The sequence below is a fragment of the Geotrypetes seraphini genome, chromosome 13 (assembly GCF_902459505.1).
Source record: "Geotrypetes seraphini chromosome 13, aGeoSer1.1, whole genome shotgun sequence".
In the NCBI taxonomy this organism is placed as follows: Eukaryota; Metazoa; Chordata; class Amphibia; order Gymnophiona; family Dermophiidae; genus Geotrypetes; species Geotrypetes seraphini.
In genome coordinates, this window is record NC_047096.1 from 22,241,594 (window position 1) to 22,269,522 (window position 27,929).

A 27,929-nucleotide genomic window follows, 5' to 3' on the forward strand; every position below is an offset into this window, starting at 1 on the left:
GGGCAGATGCCTTCTATAAGCTGTGTCATATTTCCTTCTGCTTAGTAGCCTTTGTGGTACTTTGTCTGTACCACTCGGAAGCAGTTTCTTCAAGAGCTGATTTCTGTTTGGGAAGGACTTGGAAAAGCTGGTCAAGGACCTGGAGGAAGCATTCCCCCTCAGGCTTTGAGGACCCACAGAGGGTGTTGAGCTTTCTCTAATAGGGGTTCAACCAAGGATTAGTTAGCCCTTAACTCCTTGAAGATTTTGCTGGTAGCTCTGATTTTGTTACAGAGACAAGATACTAGTTATCTTATTGGTGGCACTTAGGGACATTAAGGGCGCCTTTTACAAAGGTGCGCTAGCGTTTTTAGCGCACGCACCAGATTAGTGCGCGCTTATCTGAAAAACTACCGCCTGCTCAAGAGGAGGCGGTAGCGACTAGCGTGCACGGCATTTTAGCGCTCGCTATTCTGCGCGTTAAGGTCCTAACGCACCTTTGTAAAAGGAGCCCTAAGTGTTTTTTGCAAGGAGTCCAACATCTGTATTCCCTGCTCCTCTTACATACTGATATTCAAGCATGTGTGAAACTCACACTGACATTTGTAACATAAAGAACACTAGAAGTTACAGTACATTCATATTTCCAGTATTTATGTGTGAGCACTTATACCAACTCTAAGGTTGTTGTAAATGCTTGGGCCCAAATTATAGGAATGTATTTTACCTGTTCTGCCAGTATTCTAAAAAGGGAAGTAGGTATCGTATATCTAAGGCAGGGGTGTCCAACCTTTTGGCTTCCCTGGGCCGCATTGGCCAAATAAAATGTTTCTGGGGCCGCACAAACGTGCAAATGCTGCAGCAAGACAGAGGAGGGAGCAGACAAGACGGTAAACACCCAGGGGCAGCAGAGGAAAACAGTGCCGCACAAAATACCGGGGCCCACAAAATACTTCACTCGGGCCGCAGGTTGGACACCCCTGATCTAAGGGCACTGTTATAGATGTGCCTTGCCTGATAGAAATACCAGTAACATTTTAAGACAGCTGTTCAAACCCTTCTATAGGTACATTTAGTCTTCATTTGCTTGCAGTTAGAATATAAATGTCTGCCTATATGGTTATTTCTGCCATTGTTGTATATCTCTCGCCTCGATATTTCTTCTACACCCCATATTCACTATTCAATGGGCTGCCACCCTTGCTTTGGCATAGCCTCTAAGCCCCACTTATGCTTCCATTGGAAGCATGGCACTCTGGTCCTCTGTTCCTGTTTTGGTTGGCAGCTACCAATGTCTATTAACACGTAGCATCTGCTTACTAAGCCTTCTCTGACCAGTGGCATAGATTCTTCATGGCTGCTATTCCTTTGGCTGCCATGCCATATTTCTCTGCAATAACTGATGGGGTTTTCTTTGTGGTGTTACTCGTGAGGAAGCCCCAGAAGTCCTGGGACTACAATCCTGGAATGACTGTGAAGAAAAAGAGAAAAATAAGGATAGTTTTTATAAAGAACTAAATTTAGTTTATTGGAGCCTGATTTCCTAGGTCTACATTCAGCAAGAACTTTCTGTTTCCCTTGGGAAGAACTAGAAAACTAAAACTAGCCAGATGTAGGAATTGGAATTGTGGCTTTTTTTTTTTTCCATCCTTTTCTCTCTGTTGCTTTTCTTTTTTCTTTTTTTTTTTTTTTCTTCCAACCCTCAGAAGTTGGAAATAACAATATAAAATACAATAGGTTGAGAAACATCTACTGCTGTCTCTTTTGGAGGGCAAAATATCTTTTCAAAAATGAATGGGATGAAACATCTGGCATAGGGAAAAATCTAGTGAAAAGATACATTGAGTTAAAAAAATAGACTAGATCGTACTGAGGGTTTCCACAGAAATAATCTCCCCTTCATCCCCCACAAGTGTTTCACTTCATCTCTATAGTAGAAGCAGTTCTAGCTTCTATAGCAGGGGTAGGGAACTCCGGTCCTCGAGAGCCGTATTCCAGTTGGGTTTTCAGGATTTCCCCAATGAATATGCATTGAAAGCAGTGCATGCAAATAGATCTCATGCATATTCATTGGGGAAATCCTGAAAACCCGACTGGAATACGGCTCTCGAGGACCGGAGTTCCCTACCCCTGTTCTATAGCATAGAAAGTTGCATACACTGCAGTATAGCATTTAGGGAATTGCTCCTTTGAAACTGCCTCTGTCCTCCTGCAATAGCCTCCCACTCACTTAAAATGCCCTACCATGAATTGCTCCCCCCTTATCACTGTGCCTCTACCCACCAAAATGCTCTTACCCCCAAAACTGCCCCCTCATAACTGTCCAAATCTCCCAGACTGCCCCCATTTCCCAGGACTAGTCCCATGTAACTACCCCCTACCACAGTGTTTCTCAACCTTTTCAAGCCATGCACCCCCTAAGCCTAACAAATACCAACCGAGTTACCCTGCCCAAACTCCGCCCCTGACCCCACCCCTAAAATAATAATACTAATTGTAATGCAATTTCTTCCATCCATTTTTCATATACACACAATATAATGTTATTAATACATAATGGTAACCACAAAATTAAAAAAAATACAAAGCACATTGTACACAGAGAAAATGTTAATTATCATATATATTTGGGGGGGTTCAAAGAAGTCAAGGCAGATGACTTTAAAATATACAATGTCACCTCAGTAATAGCTGTAGAAAAATAGTGCAAAATATAGACAGCCGATATAAATTCTCAAAACTGATACATTTTGATCACTTTTGATCATTTTCCCTACCTTTGTTGTCTGGTGATTTCATGAGACTCTGGTTTTCACTTCCTTCTGACTGTGCATCCAATCTTTCTTTCTTTCTGCTCCTGCATGCTTCCTCTCCTCCAGACCTCATTCCATTCCCCAACCAACATCTATCTCTGTCCCTCCATGAGTCCAGTTTTTCTTCTCTCATCCCCCAGATCAATTTTCACCATTGCCCATTTTTCCTTCTGTCACCCCTTTCCAACACCATGCCACATCTCTCACTCCGTCACTGTGCCCAACACTCCTCCCCCTTGCATCCCCTTCAATCTATCCCTTTGTTCCCTCGCCACCACCATATCCAACATTTCTCCCTCTCATCCTTCTCTTCCCTATGCATCTCTACCTCACTCCTCTCTATGCCCAATTTTCCTCTTCCTTTCCTCATGTGCACCATCTATTTTCCTCTCACTCACACACTCAGGCTCAACAATTGTCCCTTTCTATTCCCTCCCTACTTCCCTTGCCCCAAGTTAGTGTCCCTCTCTCCCTTCTTCTTTCCTATGTCCCAAGTTAGTGCACCCTCCCTCCCTCTTTCCTATGTCCTGAGTGCCCTCACTTCCTATGTCTCATGTTTGTGCCCGGTCTTTCTTCATGTTATTCACACCATCCAGGATGTGTACTCTATTGCAGATTTTGGTATCATCTGCCAAGAGGCAAATCTTACCTGACAGCTCTTCAGCAATATCTCTTATAAAAAATGTTAAAAAGAACAGGCCCAAGAACAGAACTTTGAGGCACACCACTGGTAACATCCCTTTCCTCAGAGCGATCTCCATTGACCACTACCCTCTGTCATCTTCCACTCAAATAGTTCCTGACCCAACCCATCACTTTGGGGCGTATCCTGAGGGCACTCAATTTATTTATTAGACGTCTGTGTGGAACACTGTCCAAAGGCTTTGCTAAAATCTAAATATACCACATCGAGTGCACTCCTTCTATCCAATTCTCTGTTCACCCAGTCAAAGAAATTGATCAGATTTGTCTGACAAGACCTACCTTGAGTGAATCCATTTTGCCTTTGGTTCTGTAATCCACCGGATTCTAGAAACTTCATCATTCTCTGTTTGAAAAATGTTTCCATTAATTTGCTAACCACAGAAGTCAGACTTTCTGTCCTGTAATTCCCTACTTTTTTCTTACTTCCACTTTTGTGGATAGGGACCACATCCACCCTTCTCCAGTCCTCTGGTACAGTTAGTTATAGTTAGTTTATTTGATATACCACATTTTTAACAATTTTGTCAAATCAAGTCAGTTAACAAAATTAAAATCAGTGGGTTTAAAATAAGAACTATAGTCATGTGAAAAAATTAGGACACCCCATGAAATATTCTCCGGAACGAAGGCGAGTCGTGAGTGTGGGGCCGTTACTGCAGCGGCGTGAGGTGGAGAGCAGGGAGGCTGTGGTGACGTACTAAGCGCACATGCGCACTCTCGCCTAGCGTGACAGACAGTTACTATTACAAAATAAAACAAAATGGTACAAAAATACACATCCCAATTGAAAATTACCATCTTCATGAGCATCATATCAAGTTAAAAGAAAAGTGAATCTTATTGTATGTTAGCTTGCTAGTACATTTCTCCCTCTGTATTCGCTGTGATAGGGGATTAACAGAACCGCAAATACAGAAAAACCGCGAATAACTTTTTCATATGTTATTCGCTGTTTTCTATTAAAAACAATCATGAATATGGTGAAAACGCGAATAACATGGTGGGAGACATGGCCTGTTCCTGAAGGAGAGGCAAAACACGGTGAAGAAAGTGCCGGGCATTGGCGATTTTCTCTGTAAACGCTTGGAATCAGCGATTTCTCTATGCAAGCTGATGTAATTTTGGGGGGAGGAGCCAGCAAGCTAAAAACCATGAATAACTGAAACCGCGAATATGGAAGGAGAAGTGTATGTGAGGAGACCCTTCCTTGTGTTCAGACATCTATTGGCTGTTCATAGGACCTTAAGCTCTTTAGTACTGTAATCATGTGTCCATATTTTGTTTTAGAATTCCCAAAGGCTATTTCATGAGTTGGTTAGGTGACTTTCAGTGGAAGACCATGGTAGAAGCATATTAGATGTTAAACACAGATTCAAATTCTGTTCTCTTGATTCATTGTTCTTTCCATATCATGTACTATAAACACATTTTTGAGTAACCCATCTTTTGAATGAATTTATATTTCTTCTATTTTCAGGTTTCCTCTCAAAAAACCAACCAGGTAAGACAAATATAATTTTGCCCATATATGTCTGGAAAATGCTTTTCTCCAAAACCTACACTGAGACTTAAGCTAAACATTTGAACAAACTCAAAACCATTCAAAAGTGTAAGCAGAAAGCAATTTCTGTAGAAATTAGGATAAGAAAGTTAAGTGATCAGTTATAAAGGAATGCATAATAAATATTTTGGCAAATGGGCCACTTTAGAATATATGCACTAAAACGTGCTAAATTATGTGCTGAGAATTGCACACCTGCGTCCTATCTAGAATTGTGTCTGCCCCAACAGACAGGTGCTTAACCATGTCTAAACCCCCCCCACCCCCGATTCTCTAACCAGTGCCTATGTCACAGGCACCGGTTACAGAATCACGCCTGCCTGATCAAGGGATCTCTTGCCATCAGCTGATCGCGGCAAGAGAATTCCCGATCAGCTGAGTTGTGGCTTCTCAGCTGATCGTTAGGGAAATACCCCTGCTTTGATCAGCTGAGCAGCTGCAGCAATAGACCCCCTCCTCCGACACCCACCTGAAAAGTATTCTGGCGGGAGGGATGCCCACTTCTTTCTGCTGCTACCCGCCTGGAGCCCTGAAACTCCTGACACCTCTCCAATCGGCAACGCCCCTTGAAACTCAACCCTCTCCCCCGACACCCCCCCCAAGCATCTAGACACCCAACCCGTACCCATGAGACCACCCCGACATCCCCCACTCACCATACCTTTGATGAAAGAAAGCCAGCTAGAGGGATACCCACTCCCTTTAGCCGGCAGGCCCGCCTCTGCAGATTGGTAAGCCTTTCCCTTCCCGAGGCATCCTGGAGGGGCCTAAGGCTCTGATGGGCTCAGGTGCTTAAGATGGGGTCTTAGGCCTCCTTTCTGGTGTATCCTGGGATGGAAGGGGCATGGCCTAAGACTCATCCAGTTGGCATCAGGCCATGCCCCTTCCATCCCAGGAGTTCTGGACCAAGATTAGCTCTCTGTAAGTTTGAGCCATGAGGAAATTAAGGTTGGTCCTGTGAGGGGAATAGGTGGTGGATTCTAAAGCATATTACAGTAGTTGCTTAGGAGGAATTGGTTTAAGAATGAGATAGACTGGGTGAAAACTAGGGAAGAGTTTGAGAGAGGGAGATTGGATGAAGGCTGGGGAGTAGTAAATGAGAGAGAGAGAGACAGACAGACTGGGTGAGGGCTGCGGGGTGTATGACAAAGAAATTAGGTGAAGATGGAGGGGTATATATGAGAGAGACTGATTGAAGATGGGGGGTGGAGTATATAAGAGAGATTGAGATGGAGGATTTAAATTCTGAAAACTAGTTTATGGCTTGGTGGTACAAGGTTTGCTTGTGGGATTATAATGGCTGGAGCTCCAGCAAAGTTCAGTATTGGTGTCAAATCATGCTGAGCCTTTTGTTTTTTGTTTTAAATTTTATATAAATTAGGCATGCCAGCATCCTAAATCGTGAGTCTCCAACAGATAAAAAACAGAAGGTGGAACGCTGCAGCAGTGGCTCACATGACTTTGATCCTGCAGGTAAATCCAAGTCTCTGTCTTCTGCTCTGTAATAGAAGGAAACTTGTTTAAAGGAGTTGGAAACTAAGTAACTCCGGCTACAATAAATAAAAATAATCCACAAATATTAATTGTGGAATATAATGCTTTAATGAGAAATAAAGAAGATAAAAAAGGTGCTCTATTTAAATATGCATTGTCAGTTAATGATGCCGTCTCTAGGAATACAGTGTTTAATTTAAAAACATGTCCTGTTTGATATAAATTTGCAAGATATGAAAATTTTGGTTTAATAGGTAAACAGATATAAGGGACAAAAACATAAATAGCACCCCTTCCTTTGGGAAGCTCAGGGAATAGGTGCCCTTTTCATCCCAGCTATATGCTAGTTCTGCAGGCACTAGAGTATTAGAAAGCCTTATGGTATTTCTACAGAGTTATTTTAGAAACACAAAGAGATTAGTATGATGTAAAGGAATTATGCATTCATTATCAGCTGTAGAAAATAAAACCATTTTTGACATGTATAGTTTTTCCAGTTGTTTCAAGAACTCCCACCTATTCCCATCCACTTCTTCACTGATGGCCAGGAGCTTTTCTACATGCCAAAGCTGAGCTTCCCAGGGGAAGATTCTCAAATGTTCACGGTAAAATCCCAGGCTGCTGTTGTGGCTGCTACTATAATGATTTCAAAACAGCGAGTCATTCTTTAAAAAACGTGCATACAAATGAAGTTCGGGGATGGTCGCTAAATTTGCATATGCCTATCGCTGGTGATACCGATCAGCATATTTGCAGAATAAATCCACAAATTAAAAAAAGAGACCCCAAATTGAAGGTTGGCAGGAGGGATGCCCACTCCCTCCCGCTGCTGCTGTTAAACAAACCCCACCTCCCCGGCAACAGGAGGGATGTCCACTCCCTTCTGTCGCCACTGCTGTTATGCCCCAAACAACACCCTCCCCCCAGTGCCTTCGATTGCCCCCTACCTTATTCACAATAGCCGACCGGAGTGATGCCAGGAGGCCCGCTTCTTGAAAATTGTGGGCCATCCCCTCCCCGGTGCATCCTGGGATGCGCTGGGGAGGGGCCTAAGGCTCTGATTGGCCCAGGTTGCTTAAGGCCCCTCCTATGGGAGGGGCCTTAGGTGTCTGGGCCAATCAGATCCTTAGGCCCCCTCTCTGGTGTGTCCCAGGATGCACCGGAGAGAGGAAGGTCCACTATTTTGAAGAGGCGGGCCTTCTAGCATCTCTACAGCTAGCCATCATGAATATTGTGGGGGGCGGGGAGTCATCGGAGGCATGGCGCTGGTTGTCAGGGACATATCAGCAATGGCAGGGGAGAGTGAGCATCCCTCCCATGCTGGGATGTGTCAGGGGGTGCTGTGATGTGTCGGGGGGTGCATACCTCCCGCTCCCGGGGGGGGGAGAGATATTGAGGGGGGTTGCTTTACAGCAGCGGCAGGTGGGAGTGGGCATCCCTCCTGCTGCTGGGGTGGGGGGGGAGGTGTTGGGGGCAAAATTTTCTGGCAAGTCTGAGCTGTCAAGCCTTACTTTCCTATCAGTGCCTTAGTCAATCAGTGCTCAGGCATTAACATGAATGTAAGGCTATGACAGCTCCGACCTGCCGGAAAAGTTTGCCTGCAAATGTAGGACAGCGAAGTTAGGGAATCACTCGGCGATAATGGAGAATCGCCTAGAGTGCTCATTTAAATATTAATGACATTATAATTCATTTGTATGGCAGAGTTGGAGTCTGCCAGGAAGCTTGGAAAAGGTGAGCCCTCTTAAGAATTGGCTGGTAGACTACTTCCACGCTAAACCAGCTAGAACCCATTTTGCGACCATCGTTAAAGGCACGGTGTGTTTTGAGAATCTTCCTCTCCAGTCCCTAATTTGTGCTAGAAGCTCCCCTTGCTGGCCTCAGGTAGTTAAACGTCAGGTGATTAAGCAGCTTCACAGATTCTAATATCTGATCGTATTACTGTTGGTTTTCTCACCTTGACTGACTGAATTAAGGGAGTTGTGGGTATATTAGATATGATAAAGGTCATCACTCAGAAATCATTGCTTTGATGCACAAATCTGAAATCTAAAAAAATAAAATAAAAAAATCCCCATTTCTTATTATCCTGCTAGACCAGCCCAGATATGGGTTTAAGTTCCATTACCAGAAAAAACTCTAAAGATTTTAGTGACATACAAGTACTGATATCAGGAGTGATGTAGCTAGGAACCTTCTAGTATTTATCTGCCAGGATTGTATAGGTGGGTCTGACTCTCTGAACCTGGCCCTTGGCTCTGTGATCACCATCTGGTCAGTCTCCCAGTGTCTGAGTTATGACTTATTCCCTTGTTGAGGTTTGATGGGTTTTTCCCTCTCGGCATTGTAGAGCCTTGGCCTGTAGTTCTCTGTTCCATGGGGCTTACTGTATTGGGACTAGGAAGGATCAGTTTAGCAGGGACAGGCCCTTCTCCTCCTTCCCACTCCCGGGGCCCTCTGCTGAAAGCAAAAAAAGAAAAAAATATTTCCTTAAGGTAGGTGGCCTGCTTGGCAGTTGCTTCTGTTTCTTCCTGTTGATGGAGTTAAGCTGTAAAAAAAATAAAAAGAGAGACAACCCATATTCAGCAGATGATAAAGCAGGCTGGGGCAAAGAGCGTAACCTAGCCTTGTTGGTAGCAGCTGGCCAGTTCAAGCAGGAGTGCCAGTCCTTCCTCTTTGAAATGGGGGTGAGGGGTGGAATGGCTTCATAGCAGAGGCATTGAGTCTTTCATTGCTTAGCACTATTCTGATGTTGGATGCCTGGGGAAATAGGGGAGGCTTGGTTCCCCCTCAGCAGGTCTTCAGGTTATAGTGTAGGGGGGGGGAGGAGGGCTAACCCTGGGGGAGATATGATGATCCCAGTAGATACTGGCTTTTACACAGCTCTTGCCAAGTGCTACTGACAGGCATTGTTGGTGATCCAGGGACATGGCCAGGGGTAACATCCCCAGCTAATCCCCCAGACAAAGCATTTGTTTATGCTTATGTTTATTTGTTACTTGCTATACTGCATTCAACAAATGTAACCAAGCAGTGTGCAATTTAAAAAATCAAGAAACTGGCACAAGGATAATATGTTTATGTTTATTAAAATATTTTATTTATACTGCTTAGCTATAATACAAGATCAAAGCGGTTCCCAAAATAAAAATTGAAAAAAATTCCATAAATATAGGAATGATCACACATAGCCACACAGCAGGAACTTTTGACGAAGGAATAGGGAGGGAAGAAAAGAAAAAGAGAGAGGGAGGATCTGAAGGGGGGTAAAATCAAAAGGAATAGGAAAGGGGTAGAAAGGCAGATGTCGCTCAGTGAGCACCGGGCACTCACAGATTAGGGTTTAAAATTTGAGCTGTCCAGATGCAGCAATATAAGATGGACAGTCTAGGGTTCCTCCATTGTTGGCGGCGAGGATGCTTGGGAAATGGAGGACATTTCAAGGAGGAGTACCCCCCTCTGGGAGCTGCTCCTCCAGGTCTCCATTTGTATCATTGGGAAGGATTGTCTTTGTTATAGACCAAGTGCTGATGGTCTTGGCTAGCCCCTCAGCAGTGATGGAGCCTGCAGTGGAAGGGAATTCCATTTTGGAGAAGTTCAAGAATACCTTGAAGGCTTTTCTCCCTCTATAAAGTCTTCTCTAGGATGGTGTTGACAGAATGGGGAGGCTCCTGAGCTAGTCTTCAAGGGGTCCAGATTTATAAACAAGCTATATTCCCTCCCTTTGGGCAACATGGATTTGGCCCTTCAGGGTGGCCAGGCTGGACACTTTGGTAACAGCTGTTAACCAAAAGGATTACCATCCCACTAGAGGGAAGTTTGGCTCTCAAGAACAGTCACAACGGTTTAGCTGTTCCTTAAACAGCTCTTCTCTTCCTTTGCTTTGAGAGTGTAAGCTGCAGGGAATTGTGTGTCATTGGGTTCAGTGGCTTCCTCCATCTCTTGAATTCTTTGCGGAAGATGTGTTGTGTGGTCTGATTAATATTTCTTCTTGCCCACTGGCGGACATTGTAGCCTTTAGATAGCTTTGGCTTTGGAACAGATTAGCAAATAGTGCCTCAAAGACCAAGCTAAACAAGCTCCTTTTTTCCATGGTCATCTACTTTTTAGGGGGGTTTGGAAAAGCTTGTGAAGGAAATGAAGCCCCAGCACCTTCCAGGGGGCTTAAACCTCGAGGGCCTCATGCTTCATAAGAAAAACTAGAACATGACCCAGGGACTAGGATCAGCCCTGTCTCAGAAGAACGAGTAGTTCTTGGTTCTCAGGTTCACAGAAGGGTTACCCTTCTAGAAATTCAGAGCTCTCTTTCCACTTTCTCTGCTGGAGGAGGAAAAGATTTTTTTAATGTCCCGCCTATTCTAGGGTGAGCCAAGTGACTGTGAACACATCTTGTTATACGCCACTTACTCAAAAGTATGAACCATGTGACTTTGAAGATCTCTGTTCCTACGCTGCTCACCCAAATGCATAAGCCAAGTGACTATGAAGACCACCCCCCTCTACCCCCCCACCCCACCCCCAGGTGGCCTTGGCTCCTTCAAATGCAGTGTCTGTCTTCCTAATGCAAACATAAATAGTTATGTCCCTCCTTGGGCTTGCTGCTCAGGTCCTTACTAGAGGACCTGAAGGTGAGGAGGGTTTTTTTTTTCTTTCAGTCCATCTCGCAATTATCAATAACCAAAACATGTATTCAAAATTCTTCTCCCCTTTTAATCCATTCACTTCCAAAAGGCTGCAATAATTCTCCATATTTTCACTGAATCAGGCTTCACAGGAGCCTGCTGTCCTGCCACCACCCTTACAGCTTATTTCTCCTAGCTAAGTTCACCCACTGGCAGGGATCAAGTCAATCAACAAGTAAAAATCACAAGGGAAAACAATAAGGTTTAGTACCTCCTTTCTTGCAGGGCAGACTCCAGCTTCTGGTTCAGCTTCCTTCACTGATCCTCCCATAGGAAGTTTCTGCTCTGTCTCAGTTTTCAATCTTTTAGAGTCCAGTAGATTCATCCTTCAAGCTCCGCCTTGCTGTTGTATTGGGCAGAAACATGGGTTCCATGTTTTCATTGGAGAAACTAGGGGCTTGTGAAGAAGAAGAAAAATAGCTACAGCTGGGGTTCCTGGCTTCTGGAAGATCAAAGTGTTTGTTTTTTTTCCAGATTGGTTAAAAATTCGTTAAATGAGAGAGGAAAATGTTCTTGGATGTTTTCTTCTTCACCTGGGTTCTTGAGGGACTTCCTTTGATTCTATCATCTTCCTTGGTCAATAGTAACACTAATTGGTTCTGTGCTGCAAAGGAAAGGGTTGCATATGTCAGAGATAAGTCACCATCTGCTGGTGCGAGAGCACATACCCACTTGTCTGGACTGGTCTAGAGAGATTTGAGGAAAGAAAATAAGCAGGTAAAATCTAATTTCTGTATTTCACCTTATTTATAGATATGTTTTCTAAACCAGTGAGACCATAAGGTGAGAAAAGGGGGTTTTTCCCCACAGCATAGAGCAGAGAACCCCCCCCCCCATCTTTTCATGCAGCTATAATCCATGTAAGCAAAATACAGAGATATAGTTGTGGAGGTTGTTGTAGCAGCATCAGTTAAGTATAGAAGAAGCATCAGTTTTTGGGAATGGAAACAGAGGCAACTGCCCAAAAGATGAGAGAGACTGGTAGAAACTGCCTGGAGAAGAGATTAAGACTGTGGGGCAACCAGAAGGGAGTGCAGGGAGAAGAGAGAGACTGGTAGAGACAGAAAGGTGAAGGGAAAAAGAGACAACCAGTGAGGGGGGGACAGGTATGGTCCTAAGGGGTTCCCTGAACTTTTTGGAGATTAAAAAATGATTCCACACAACCAAAATGTGAGGTCATCCAAGAAATGTTTAATTAGATATTAGATTAGAACTCAACTTTTGAATCTCAACTAGCCCTAATAGCTCACCTCTCGCCTTGGACTACTGGCTGGTAGCTTCTCTTTTGGCGACCCTCTGGCCTTTCTGTTCAGAACGCATAGTCCTTTTAGTATTTCACTGGATAACCCAGCAAGGTTTGCGGTTTAGTTTAGAGATGCTTTGTTCTTATTTTCTTTCTTCTATATCCACTGTGGTTCTTACTAGCTGTTCTCTGTAGCATGGCCTGAACTCTAACCTCACTGACTCTAGTCCTGAGTAGTTTCAATTGGCACACAGCATTGACCTCTTGTGTGATTTTGAAGCAACATCTAACCTTACTGACTGCTTGTTTGGTGTAAGCTAACCTGTAACTTGAATAACTGTTCCATGTTTATAACAATTGTGTTTGAACAAACATCTGGGAAATGAATCTGGACAGTATTCCCCCATTCCTTTCTGTCTGCTTCCCAGCCAGCTTTTCACATGCTTGTGTTCTGCTGCACCCCATTGATGCAAGGGCCCAGGATGTGGGAAATCAAGAGAGCTTTGAAGGCTAGAGACCATGACAGGGCGAGGTATGTTGCTTCACAGATAGCAAAGTGAGATAACAGTTTGGGTTTCTCTATACTTTCTCCCATGGATGAAACATACGTGAATAAATAAACAAGCTAGAGTGATAAAGCATGAAGGTGATTTTACCTTTTTATTAGTTGAATATGATTTTAGGAGGGGACCGTTGTATGATTCCTAGATTGGGAGCTCTGAGACTTTGCACTAAGAATCTACCTGTACATGAATTTTAAGCCTCTGTATGAGTCTCTCTCCCCAGTCCTGCTCTGTTTGTATGGGTCTCTCCCATCTGCAGTGCTGCTTGGTTAAGAGGTATGTATTAGAGAATGACATGGGAACAAATTTTTCCCCGTCGGAATTCAATTTCCCCATCCTGTCCCCACGATTTTTGTCGCTGTGCCTGTCCCTGCCCCTGCCCCATTCCTGTAAGCTCTGCCTTAACTGCACAAGCTTCGGATACTTATGATTTTAAAGTGTTTGAGGCTTGTGCAGATGAGGACAGAGCTTGCAGGAATGGAGCAGGGACAGGAAAATAACTCACCAGGATGGGAAAATGAGTTCCCGCGGGGACGGGGAACAATTTGTCCCCTTGTCATTCGCTAGTATGTATAATTCAGTTTCTTCATGGGAATTTGTCAGTATGCCAGATAATATTTTTAGTATATTATAATACAGTTGGATAGACACTGGCTGGGATTGTGTGTTAATTGCATGTTACTGTGATGTAAGTCTTCCCATTACACCATGTTGTCATAACTCTAGGTGCCATCATCAGTGTTGCTCACACCCTGTTTGTGTTGTACAATGTAACCTGTTCTATTTTCCATGAAGGTGTCCTGTGTGTCTGCATTTCTTGTATCTTTATTTCTCCTTCTCTCCTGCTATTGTGCAGATAGTACATCAAGGAAGACAAAATCTAGTTGGGATGAGAGTAGACACGAGACGTATGGTAAGCTGAAGTGGCCTGTGTGGCACCGATTCTTTTCAAAGCACTGGCGCTGTTCTGCTTGCATGTGCTTCTGTTTCCTTTCCCTGTAATCCCCCCCCCCCCACCCCTCTATCTCTGCATGCTACTTTATGCAGTGTGGAGTTTGAAAGAAGGAGAATGAATGATTTTTAGATTCAGGATGCAGGAGCCTAGCGTAGCCTTCTGATGCTGGCTTTTACAATATAGCAATATGCCTTCCATACCTTTCCTAACTAGTAGAGCTCCAGCCTATATGCTTTTCAAGTCTGGCATTTTTATCTGCTTTCGGAGCATCCATATTTGATTATGCTTCTTAGATACTGAGACTGATGCTATGGCAATGCAGACTCTTAACATAGTGACTGGGATCCTAACTCACAAAACCACAGAATCATAGTATCAGAGGCCCCCCCTTATAACTCTTAATCTTGCAATATGGTTCTGGGGAGCCTGGTGCTTTGTGCTGCACAAAGGCATATATAGCAGAAGGGCAAAGTCTGACTCATCGTTACATTAATTTAGTCCACATCTAGTATAGAAACCACACACTGTGGCATCCAACAGGAGCTACAGTGAGGTTGGAGAACTGGCATTCTGGGATGGAAATCTGTGGTGTGAGGAACTGTTCTGCTATCTGCAGGTGTTTCCTGACCTGGCATTGAGAAAAGGAAAAAATGAAGGCTTACTGTGAGAAATGATCCCAGTATTCAGTGTTTCTGTTCCTTGCTATGTGCTGAAAACAGGCTATTTCCTTTGGAAGAATCTGCATTATTTAAGAGCCTTTTAGGTCGAAATATAATACTAAATTGCTTTCTGGTGATTGGATGCTAATATGCTGAGGATAGCATGCCACTGGGTGGTTAATAATAACGGCAACACTTTAAATTGTTATTAAAGGAAGGGCAGAGTTCCTTTACCAGGAGCAGCGAAATTTGTGTATAATCACATTGGTGTAGAAGACGGGGATTCTTTTTATTGTGATTCTTTTTTTAACAGTCATTTTGAAAAACTTGCCATTGGCTTTGTCCCATCTATAACAAAACTGACAGCAGAAGTCTGACAACTGATTGGAAAACATGAAGCAATGGAATATTCTTTTCAATTGCAGTGGGGCTCTTGGGGAAAGAGTTGCTTTTGCTGATGAACTGCTGCTTTCTTTGATTCAAGATTTCATACATTTGGTGATTGTCTGGGGATTAAATCATAATTTGCAGGGTTATAACTTAAATTTTGCCCTGAAAGTCTTTAGCACGTATTTTTGATGTATAATTGTGCATGTGTATAAAATATGTTTAGAGAATAATTTTCATAGGTATTAATGTGGATACAAAAAGCATGTTAACTACATTATTCGACTGTCTGGAAATTGCTCTCCTACATTACAGCTTAAAGTGCAGTATGCATGATTTTCCACAGTGCATTTACATGTAGCCACATTGAAAGAGGAAGAGTATTTTAGAATGGAAAAGGAAAGATACTTTCATAAATTGCATTTTCAATTCTATAGGTTTACTCTTCTGGCAAAAAAAAGCAGATCAAATGACTGTGTACTTTGTATCCGTGGCACGTTTCAGAATAAAATATACTCTTAATATTACTTTGAAAGCTTGTGTAAATGTACACAAATTCATTTATATAGTAATTTCAAGCTGAGGATGATAGCAGGACCGCAGCATTTTCTTTGAGAAGACTTGAATTTGAGAGAGATTGATATAACTAACAACAAATATTTGGACATTTGTTATCAACCAGACCAATCTAGATATATGAGAAGGTTGTGAGCTCTGCCCTATAAAGGGTAATGTGCATCCTGCACAGTACTCTGTCTCAAGCAGAAGGGTCACCCATGCAACTTGCAGTCTGGTAGTTCTATTAATGTTGCTGGTGGCCTGAGTGGAGAACCAGGCACCTGGAAGCAGTGACAGGTGTAACCTGCCTTGTTTCTCAAGAGCTGTAAGTAAAATTTTAAAAATGGAAAAGACAGGCATTATTTTGTGGTAGATTACTGATGGTGGGCCTTGTCTGTTTGCGGACAAAACCACAGGGTGCCCCATGGTGGAGGCCACCATGGGAGCTTGGGCTGAGATAGTTATTCAGACTGCTGGGAAGGTAGTTGTCTGTCGCACCTGGAGTCCAGAAGGATATCTTCAGTTTCTTGCCTCGGGTCATGCTTATGCTGAGGCAAGTTGGGAAATTCATTGTTAAAATCAGTTGGCTTAGCAATGGTGGTCAGCCTACAGATAGGAAGCCAGGGCCATTTGGAGACCTCTAAAGGCTTTTGAACAGTTGGTTGGAGGCAGGGCAGTCCTTTCCAACAATGCCATGACAGTGGCATATGTCAACTGTCAATGGCTCTAGTGTTCAAATGGGCCATGGTCTAAGTAAGAGCATTGTCGGTTGTTCACATCACACAAAATGTTTAAGTGGATTTTTATTTTTATTTTTTAGCAGAAAGTCCCTGTATTCAGGCGAGTGGGAGCTTTCGAAGGAAGCTGCCTTTCTCATTCAGGACCAGTGGCACAGGCCACAAATGAAATGCAAAGTCTCCTCTCTTCTTCAGCTGAAAAAGAGTGAGGTTCAGATGAAATAGATGGTCTGTTGCAGTCATCACTGGGGGAGAGTTCTATGCTCATTTTCTTGTGGCGTCTTCTGAAGTCCTGCAGCAGTTGGCATTGCATCCTGATTTGGTCATTTTAGTAACTCCACATTGCAACCTTGTTCTCTGTCTCTGTCTGCTAGTAGAGGGGGTTGGTTAATCCATACATCTGGACTGATCTGGTAGGACTCAAGGAAAGAAAATTAGCAGATAAGATAAAATATTTCTGTTTTGTCCTCTAAAAACTTACAGTTAATAGAGCTCACATTTTATTATGGAATCAAATAATTTAAAAACAACAACAACAATCACCAACCTTTTTATGAACTGCATAATGCCAAAGTACTCTTTAGCCAGAGTTTCTTATATCAGCAGACGGATTTCACCCTTATAGCTTCCTTTTCCATTATTAAACTACAGTATTTAAAATAGAAATTAAATCTTTTGCTGCCAGTCTTTGTCCTGATAATACCCAGATTTTCAGAATTTCAAAGGAATACATGCATGGTTTGATTGCCTTTAGTAAAGAGACACCTGAGATAAAGAACATCACATCCGCCCTCTCTCCTGAGTCTTTGATTTTTATATTTTCAGCTTTGTTGGTACAATAGCACAGTGGAATGTTTGTATAATTCTAGGAGAGAACTCTAATTAGAAATGTGGGGTGTGACTTAAGTATTACTAATCAGTAAAATATTTGGACACCAACTGCTTTAGAAAAAGAGGGGCGGGGAGGTTAAGAAATACCCATACACCACTGACAACTGCATATCGCCCAAGTAACACATACACACTTCATTTCAAACAGTGTATGTGCAGAATAACCAGCCATAAGTATCCCTTTAGGGCCAAATTTTATTTTGACAGAAAATGGAAGATGATTGCTTTTATGTGTTATTGAAGCAGAAAACATTTTCTCATTGTACTGCTTGGAAAAAGATTATGAAATGAAGAATATACAGTAGTTCAAGATTATATATGGGTATTCTTGTATTGAATTCTTTGAGCCACTCTACATTGCTGTTGGAACAATTCTAAGCAGTTGCAGTGATACTGTTGCTATAAATAGCAATCATAAGTTACATATATACATGAAAGTATTGGACATAGGTGATTCATATGAGGGGCAGTACACATGAAGTGCCAAAATGTGAACTTGCGGACATTGTAATAGGATGCTGGATGTGTTATGATATGGATCAGAACTTTGCATGAAGATGGTATTATACATTGCATATTATAAGAGGAATATGATTTGTTTAGATTTAGTTTACCATATATACTCAAATATAAACTCATCCGAATATAAATCGAGAACATTTTTACCCTAAAAAAGGAGGGGGAAGGAATGTTATTCTGAAATATAAGCCGAAGGTGTATTTTTGCATAGTGTCCTCTTTCCTCTTCCCCTCCCTTCTCCCTATCCACTGAACAGAGAGAGACCCTCCCAACACACCCATAGGTCTGACCCCCTCTCCTTCGGGCCTACTATTTTGCTTGGTGGACTAGTGGAGAGTCAGGGCAAGAGCTATTCCTATACACTCCAACCCTTGCTGTCTTTCTCATTGAAAATGACTGTCATGACTTACAGCAGCAGTCTCACCAGCCATTTTGGGATTGGGCAGCCATTTTCAATGAGAATACCAATAATATTATAGGTCACTCAAAGTTGGGCACTAATTTAGGTGCAGATCCAGATACATGCATAAACCAGGCAGTACATAAGAACATAAGAATTGCCGCTGCTGGGTCAGACCAGCGGTCCATCATGCCCAGCAGTCTGCTCACATGGCGGCCCTCTGCAAAGACCAGTGCCCTAACTGAGACTAGCCCTACCAGCGCACATTCTTGTTCAGCAGGAACTTGTCTAACTTTGTCTTGAATCCCTTGAGGGTGTTTTCCCCTATGACAGCCTCCCGAAGAGCGTTCCAGTTTTCCTCCACTCTCTGGGTGAAGAAGAACTTCCTTACGTTCGTACAGAATCTATCCCCTTTCAACTTTAGAGAGTGAACAACCTGTCCTTGTCTACTAAGTCTATCCCCTTCAGTACCTTGAGTGTTTCGATCATGTCCTCTCTCAATCTCCTCTGTTGGAGGGAGAAGAGGCCAAGTTTCTCTAATCTTTCACTGTACGGCAGCTCCTCCAACCTCTTAACCATCTTGATCACTCTTCTCTGGACCCTTTCGAGTAGTACCATGTCGTTCTTCATGTACGGTGACCAGTGCTGTACACAGTACTCCAGGTGAGGGCGCACCATGGCCCGGTACAGCAGCATGATAACCTTCTCCAATCTGTTCGTGATCCCCTTCTTTATCATTCCTAGCATTCTGTTCGCCTTTTTCGCCGCAGCCGCACATTGCACAGATGGCTTCATCGACTTGTCGATCAGAACTCCCAAGTCCCTTTCCTGGGAGGTCTCTCCAAGTACTGTCCCAGACATCCTGTATTTATGAATGAGATTTTTGTTCACAAATACAGGATGTCTGGGGCAGTACTTAGAGAGACCTCCCAGGAAAGGGAGTAGTCAATTAAGCACTAACAATCCTTTAGTGGAGTTAATTGGCAGTAATTAAGCTTTGCGTGCATCTGTCCAATGCATTATTCTGTAACATGCATACCTACATTTCATAGTGTACAAATCCAAAGGGAGCATGGGTGGGTCAGGGACATTCCTAGAAATTAGGTGCGATGTTATAGAATACTTGGATTTATGCACCCGACTTTGGGTACAGAAATCTGTGCTAAGCACTATTCAATAAAGGTTGACTGGGTAACGAGAGAATTGGATAAGAGGGAGTGTGCTAGATGTGGTGTATTTAGGTTTTATCAAAGCCTTTGACAGTATTCCACAGATGTCTAATAAATAAGTTGAGTGCCCTCGGGATAGGCCCTAGAGTGATGGGTTGGGTCAGGAACTGGTTGAGTGGAAGACGATAGAGGGTAGTGGTCAATGGAGATCACTCTGAGGAAAGGGAAAGTGGTGTGCTTCAAGGTTCTGTTCTTGGACCTGTTCTTTTTAACATTTTTTAAAGCGATATTGCTGAAGGGCTGTCAGGTAAGATTTGTCTCTTTAAGGATGATACCAAAATCTGCAATAGAGTAGGCACCCCAGATGGTGTGAATAACATGAAGAAAGACCTAGCAAAGCTTGAAGAATGGTCCATAATTTTGCAGCTAAAATTTAATGCTAAGAAATGCAAAGTCATGCATTTGGGCTGTAAAAACCTAAAGGAACAGTACAGTTTACAGGGTGAAGAACTTGTGTGCATGACAGAAGAGCGGGACTTGGATGTGATTGCATATGATGATCTTAAGGTGGCCAAACAGGTTGAAAAGGTGATGGCGAAAGCTAGAAGGATACTAGGTTGCATATAAAGAGATATAGCCTGGAGGAAAAAGGAGGTATTGATGCCCCTGTATAAGACTTTGGTGAGACCTCATTTAGAATATTGTGTGCAATTCTTGGAGACCACACCTTCAAAAAGATATAAAAAGGATGGAGTCGGTCCAGAGGAAGGCTACTAAAATGATTTGTGATATTTTAGAGGAAAGGCGAGAGAGGGGAGGTATCATAGAGATGTTTAAATACCTGTGTGGTGTAAATGTGCATGAGAAGTCTCTTTCATTTGAAAGGAAGCTCTTGGATGAGTAGGCATAGGATGAAGTTAAGAGGTGATAGGATCAGGAGTAATCTAAGGAAATACTTTTTTACAGAAATGGTGGTAGATGCATGGAACAGTTTCCTGGAAGAGGTGATGGAAACAGAGACTGTGTCTGAATTCAAGAAAGCATAATGGTTACTGCGAATGAGCAAACTGGATGGGCTATTTGACCTTTATCTGCCATCATGTTTCTATTAGCTGTGCCTAACTTTGGGCAACATTTACTGAAAAGGGCCCTTGGCTTTCCCAATACACACATCTAATGCACATAACCTTATATTCAAGTATCACATATCATGTGCAGTGCTCCTCTTGGTCCTCTGTGCTAAATCTTGATTCTGCTGCTAATGCATGTCTGACACAGAAGAATGTCTGTGTGCTTCCATGGTGCTAGGCATGCTGTCTCCTGTTTGTGCATGTTTTTTGCACATACATTGTTTGCATACAATTTTGTGTGCTTTAGATTTGCACTGAACGTCAGCACACAGCCCTGATGCATGGCTTGTTGCATTGGCCTCTATGCATGTAAAAGTGTGTTGGCCATGGAAGAGAAAACTAATCAATAACAGATCTTGGGGTGGAGGGAAGGAAGCCTTGACTTCCTTACTCCTTGTCCATCCAAACAAAGCAGGCAAATTTTTGCTTGGGTGTACAAACCTGTGGTAGCATACATTATAATTAAAAAGGCATCGAATGAAGTCTGCAGAATTAATGTGTGTTAATGTGCTAAATGTACTTTAAGTTTGCACTGTGTATGAGAATGCTTTTTGTGATGCCTTCAGCCTGGGTAAGCTGCATGGTCAGCACATTTGGGTTTTTAAAGGCTGTTGATTGCACTCATAAAATGTATCAATTTATATCTAACAAATACCTAACAGCTCCTTAGAGCGTTGGAGCATTTACTGCACCGGCCCTTGTTAAAAACCTCTAGCGCTGCTTGATAAAAGGGGAGGTAAGATTTTAAGATAAAAATCATTTGTATTCTATTTTCTCTTGTCGTGTTATCCCGCAGAATAATTTTTGTATTTATTTTTCTAACAGCTATGCATTGGTCATTTAAGCCACTGACCATTGTGCACGGCAGTCTGTATCTTCCGATATTACCCTCTTTCAATGATTTCCTTGTCCTGTATCATTATTCTTTGTCATGTTGAGGCAAAATGAGTTTTTCAGTAGCACGTCTGATGACATGGTATTTAGGGAGAGAACCAGTGACTGGTGGGCGCAGGAAAACAAGATGCAAGAGCACACAGCTTGAGGATTTATGCAGTGCTAATTGCTGCAGTCATTTGCATTTCATCAGGTGGTTATGTTTTTCTTTCCCAGTGAGGATAAATGGAATATTGAAAATCTTTATAGGCATGAATATGTAGTAAATCAAGGTATCCAGTTTAAACCCTTTTCTTTAGTGCAAAGCTAGCAGCTGCTACCGATCTTTCATTCACTGCTGTCACGGTACTAGTACAAACTCCCAAAGACTCATTCAGATTATCCTCTTTTAACGCAGCTTGGAAGATGTAGAGAACTCTGGTATTATTACCACTAATCATTTCTGTAGTGATACCGGATTTGCACAGCAGTGCGTTTAATTTTTGGTCTGAAGAAGTATGATCATAGTGGTCCTTTTTATTAGCAGCTACATTGGTTGCCTTTTGAAGCACGTATTCTTTTTAAGTTTAGTTGCCTTTGTTTTCGGTTTGGCTCCGGGTTACTTAGGGGTCCTTTTATCAAGCTGCGGTAGGAGTTTAACGTGTGTAATACCGCGCGTTAAAACCGCCTGCCGCGCTAGCCGCTAACACCTGCATTGAACAGGCGTTAGTTTTTTTAGCCGGCCGCGGGGGTTAGCACGTGATGAAATGTCCGACGCGCTAACCCCGTTAGCGCGGCTTGATAAAAGGACCCCTTAGCCTCCCAATTTACCTGTTATAGATCATTAAAAAATACTCGTAATGATTTTATGTTTATGTATCCCTCTATTAAGTCCTGTCGATTCAAGAAATTTTTAAATAAGACAATTTATTACATAATTGTTCTTAACTTCAATTTTACTATGGGCTCCTTTTACAAAGGCGCGTCAGCATTTTTAGCGCACGCACAAGATTAGCGCGCCCTAGCTGAAAAATTACTGTCTGCTTAAAAGGAGGCGGTAGCGGCTAGAGCACGCTAAAACCGCTAGCATACCTTTTTAAAAGGAGCCCTATGTTTAATATGTATATTTCACTGATTGTCCAGTTCTTCTTTTGTGAACCGCCTGGATCTTTTATGGGTGGGCGGTATACAAGAATAAAGTTGTTGTTATTACATACAGGTACTTTTTCTGTCCTTCGCGGGCTCGCAATCTGAGTTTTTGTACCTGTTATAAAGGATGTACAGCTTCTCAGCCAATCTGCTCAACTTTTCAGATCATTTCAAACATATCTGGCAAGTAATTATCGATATTGTCCTTTGGGAAGTGGATTTTCATTCTGAAAGGAATGGACCCCCCAAAAATTTAATTCTTTCATGCTGGTCTCCATTTTTTAAAGAGAAGTTGATGTGATTTTGTTTCATTTTTGTACCCTAATACGAATGCTTCAGTTTTGCCCTCCATTTTTGTTCTAGGGCTGAGACTGCTTTCTGATATTTTTTTTGCATTGTTCTATCTTCTGATGCTCTCGTGTTAAAATTTGAATTAACACTCTAGCCATCTGGGTTTTCTATCTTTTGTTTAGGACTGGTTCAGCGGTGTGTGATTATCCAGCGAGATGAGAATGGGTTTGGACTGACAGTCAGTGGTGACAATCCTGTCTTTGTGCAATCAGTGAAAGAAGGTACTTAAAACTTTTTGAGTCTTCTGGTATACTAGGCATCTGTGCAAGGTGTAACTTCAAACACAGGCCTCCTACCTATGAGTGACAAGGGATTATAAGAGCAAGAGATTAAACTATAAAGATCTTCCAGAGAGTGGGCACAATTGGATTGGACACACAAGATAACTTGAGAATCTGATGAGGATGGTTCCGTGAATTTTTTCCCTGTGGTCTGATGGTGAAGTAAGATTATCTGTATCCATGGGCTGACACTGTTTTATTTTTATAGATGGAGCAGCAATGCGGGCTGGGGTGCAAACAGGAGACAGGATCATCAAGGTAACAAAGAGTGGGATATAGAATGCTGCTGTGTGAATGCATAATGCTCTTTAGATTGGGAATAAAAAAAGTTTTTTTCTGTCAACAAACAGGATTGAAGTAGGTACACTACTACTACTAATTATTTCTAGAGCATTACCAGATGTACGCAGCGTTGTATCGAGCCACAAAGGAGATGGTCCTTGCTCGAAAGAGCTTATAATCTAAACAGTCAAGACAGACAAACAGGATACCAGGGTGGGGGATGCAGTTAGGGGGATAGTTAACCTGCTGGCTAGGATGGTGAGCATTGGGCAGTAGGGTTATGGATTGAAGGCTATATCAAAAAGGTGGGGGGTTTTGAGGAAAAAAAATCTAGATATGCTATATATAGGTAATATTATCCAATGATGCTGGGACAGCACTGCTGTCCCAGAGCTCAGAACTTAGGAGCAGATTCTTTATAGGATGCTGGTCTCAGCAGCTGCCTAAGAAGCAGCTGAGAATTGCACAGCGGCATCCTATACAGAATCTGCCCTAATGGACAGACCCCTAACCCTGCCTAACTGTCCTGATTCTCTAACCGTTGCCCATGTCATAGGCGATTGTTAGAGAATCACATTGCCATCAGCTGATTTGCTGCAAGGAAACCCCCCCTGCTGCGATCAGCTGAGCGACTGCAGCAGGGAACCCCCCCTCCCCAAAGTCCCTTGGCAGAAGGGATGCCCATTTCCTCCTACCAGAAACCTATGGGAAGATCCTTAGGCATCTGAGCCAATCAGAGCCTTAGGCCCCTCCCTGGTGAATCCCAGAATGTACCAGGAAAGGGAAGGCCTGCCATTTTGGTGTGGTGGGCCTGCCGGTCAGAGAGTGTAAGCATCCCTCTGGCCGAACTTTCTACAAAGAGGTATGGAGGGGGTGCGGTCTAGAAGCTTGGGAGGAGTTTGTGGGGGGGGGTCACTGGTTGAGGGTTTTCAAAAGTTCGGCTTATATTCAAGTATAAACGGTAAATGTTTGTCTGTAGTGATAATTTTGGTCACTGAATATCCTGCAATTTGTTTGCACTAGTAAAGTTCTAACATGATCTTCAACTTTAATTAAGGTCCTCTTTTAGTGTCTCTTCATTTTTAGAATAAATTCCAGCAGCTTATTGCTACAGTGTGGTTTTGAAGGGTTTTTCTAGTTGTTTATAGTATTCCACTATCAGTTTTCCTCATCAGGCTAGATAAATTTTCTATGCAAGGTAAGACAAGAAGGGGCTTCTTTATTCATTTCAACAAACCACAGAATAAAGATCTGACTTTTTTGAGTACTTAGAGGCCTTGAAGACAATTGTAATAGTCAATGGCCTACTCAGTGATCAGCAGCACAGTATCTCTGCACTATTCTCCTTGGCTTCAAAAGGTTGTCCATAGACTATAACATCTCCAGGATCTAAAAATTCCAGTAATCAGATTTTTTTTTTTCATAGTGCTTAGAAAAATCTTTGCACTTTATTTTATACTCTCGTATTTTATATTTGTTTAAAAAATAATCTTTTCTTGTATGCTGCTCATCATGTCTTCTTTTAGCTTAACCTCCAGCCCAGCTATTGCCGGTCTACTATGGAATGACCTCTCCTCCCTTTGCCTCAAAGATAAATCATACTTGGGCTGAGCCTCCCTAGCTCCTAAACCCACTGGAGCCCCCCTCCCCGGGCCTACCTCAGAACTTTCTTGTGGTTTCAGAGGATCATATGAACAGGAGCAATGACCACTCACTCCTGTTATGGATCTTTGTTTTCTATTTTTATAGTATATAGGCATCAATGACACCATCTACATAACTTATGGATACAATTTGTTTTGGGCATAGATCGATTATGGCTTAAGAACACCATTTCACCTATGTTCCTACCACTTTGAAAGGCAAAAATTGGGTTAGCAACAGGGAAAGGTAACAAATCCAATAAATGCCAGTGCTGTCAAACAAGCTTCACTAATGAAGAGGCCACCAGTTAAATAAAAGTTAAACCATTCTTTTGAGAATGCTCATGATATTGCAGCAAAAGATCTCTCTTTACATTTAGCGCATAGATATACTTTTCTCAAAACCTTAGAAGGTTGTTCACATTGAAGAAAATGATCTTTCAAAACTGAATGTACAAACTTGCTTTCACTTAATAAGGGCTGCTTTGAACACTGTGTCAGTATAGAGGCACGTGGAAGACTTAAGCTTCTGAGACACCCACTTGTGTGCCGATTCAGTCCTGCTTGTCATGGAAAAAGCAGTGTTGCTTACCTGGAGCAGGTGTTTTCTGTAGACAGCAGGAACGATAAAGCACAGCGTTCCACCCAGCTCCCTGAGAGTTGTTTTTCCTTCTCTAGCTTTAGAACTGAGGAGACCACTGTGCATGGGAAAGGTCATACAATCTTTGAAGTTTACACTAAATTCTGAGCTCTGGGAGAGCATTTCTGTCCCAGTGCTGTCTACACAAAAACAACCCCATTAAGGGTAAGCAACATTGCTCTTTGTTCCTCCCTGTATCTCATAGTTTATAGTTTATTTGAATTTTGATTAAACGCTTCACCGAGGGTACAAAGCGTTGTACATTGTAATTTAAAATAGATAAGGGATGAACAATAAATATTAAACATAGACCAACAAAACAAACTTACTTATGACATGAGAACATTGGGAGAAAAGGGAAGAACTACAATTTATTATGAAAGAGCACATAAAAGGAAAGTACAGTAGGGAAAAAGGGACAAATAAATACATATGTAATAAATCAATTAAAGGTGTCTTTAAAGAGAAAGCATTTTAAGCTACTTTTAAATTTCTCCAAGTTTTGTTCGGCTCTGAGGTATATGGGGAGAGAGTTCCCCAAATTAATGGGGCAGTAACAGAAAATAAGGATACGACGAGCACCAATTATTTTTAAGGATGGGACATTTAGAGAATGTTGAGAAGCCAATCTTAAAGTTCTGGGAGGGTCATAAGGAATCAGTAATCTATCTATGAATGCAGGGGTATCAGTCTGTATAGTTTTAAAGGTTAAAAGAGCAATTTTATAGGTGATCCAGTATGAAATTGGCAGCCAATGAGCTTTATGTAACAAAGGGGTGACATGGTCGAATTTTTTGGAACCCGAAATGATTTTGATAGCTGTATTTTGTATGAGTTAAAGGCGTTTTATATCTTTTTGGTTCAACCCTTTATATAATGAGTTACAATAATCAATTTTAGATATTATGAGGGAATGAATTAAAACATTAAGAGAATTTATGTCAAGGAGGGGGGGACCAAAGATCTGATCATCCTAAGTTTGTAGAAACAGATTTTGACCAGAGCACTGATTTGGGGACGGAAAAAGCCATATAGTTTTAAACTGGGTTCTGTTCTTTGCCCCCTCCCCCACCCCCTATTTTGGCATCCTGTTTAAACTTGTTCATGTTTCATTAACTATATACAGAGCATTTTGGTTTTGGAAACAGCTGTGGTGTCAACCTTATTATTCAAATGGTGGTACTGTATATCAAATCTCAATAAATAGATAAGAGATGCAAAGACATTTTCCTTGGATACATTTTGTCTGCAACACTGGTGTAGAATCTGTACTGTAGGTTGAGATGTAAAATTTATTTGCAAAGCTAGGCACATTAAGCCTATAAATGTGCCAGTCTTCAGCCTATTAGACAAGACATCACTATAAATAGTTATTTTATTTTTTTTGCAGGTGAATGGAACTCTTGTGACTCACTCCAACCATCTGGAGGTGGTTAAGCTAATTAAATGTAAGTAAATCTTGTCCATGCCATGTGGTTTTCAAACATCTTTAGAACCCTTAAGACAAAACTGTGTTTGTTAACTGAAAATGCTGGTTGACTCTTCTGTTTAATTGACTGGTAATGTGCTCATGGCCCATCCCAAGCAGGCAGACTGCAATGCAAAACAGAGGTTCAAAAGTAATGATGCGTTTTGATGTTGCAGCCTATGGGCGTGGCCTAGGGGTATGACAACACCTTGTCATTAATGAGTCTTAAGGTGATGATCCTGAAAGAATAAGAGGAGAACTGGGATCTGTGAAGGTAGTCATGCCTTGGTTCAGTGATTTAACAATTCTCCATCCTCTTGGCAAATATGCTGGGAGAAATCTGTGTAATCCAAATTACATCTTAAAACCCCTTCTAGGAATATGAAATATTTTGCTTTGATGTTGTAGACAGAAGTAGACATATGTTGCCTGGAAGACTAGATAATTTATGAGATAAATGAGTGAGTGTCCCAATTAAGCAGGTGCATGGGAGAAGATAGAAGAAAACTTGAGACTGGGTAGGATCTGCAGTTATAGCATAGCAAGGGCCCTGTGGTTCTTATCTGCTTTCAATTTCTATAAGTTATGTTATAAACTGCTAACAGAAAAACAAAATCATTGGGGGTAGGAAAATTAGAACTCCTAATTGCTTTTTTGCAAATGTCATAGGGCTAGATTCACAAAGCAAACTGATCGTGTACCGATCGGTTTGCGACTCCTTTACTATCAAATTTCCATCCGGCCTGATTCACTTACCTCTCCTGCGATCCACTTCGAATCCGTGCATGCAAATGAGG

The 27,929-nt window shown here is 42.1% G+C and overlaps 1 protein-coding gene across 7 annotated transcripts in view; it reads left to right on the top strand.

Annotated features, from left to right (window-relative positions):
* ARHGEF12 (Rho guanine nucleotide exchange factor 12) overlaps positions 1-27,929 on the top strand; it is a 161,418-nt gene that overhangs the window by 45,641 nt on the left and 87,848 nt on the right. Inside the window, exons 1-7 of one of the 7 annotated variants that reach the window (XM_033917830.1) lie at positions 4,975-4,998; positions 6,440-6,531; positions 12,906-13,009; positions 13,897-13,953; positions 22,941-23,039; positions 23,308-23,357; positions 27,055-27,112. In XM_033917830.1, coding sequence (XP_033773721.1) covers positions 12,997-13,009; positions 13,897-13,953; positions 22,941-23,039; positions 23,308-23,357; positions 27,055-27,112 — 277 coding nt within the window. In that variant the 5' untranslated portion in view covers positions 4,975-4,998; positions 6,440-6,531; positions 12,906-12,996. Of the gene's footprint in view, positions 1-4,974; positions 4,999-6,439; positions 6,532-12,873; positions 13,010-13,896; positions 13,954-22,940; positions 23,040-23,307; positions 23,358-27,054; positions 27,113-27,929 lie in introns of those variants that run through there. The other 6 variants (XM_033917827.1, XM_033917833.1, XM_033917832.1 and 3 more) reach the window with 6 other exon arrangements.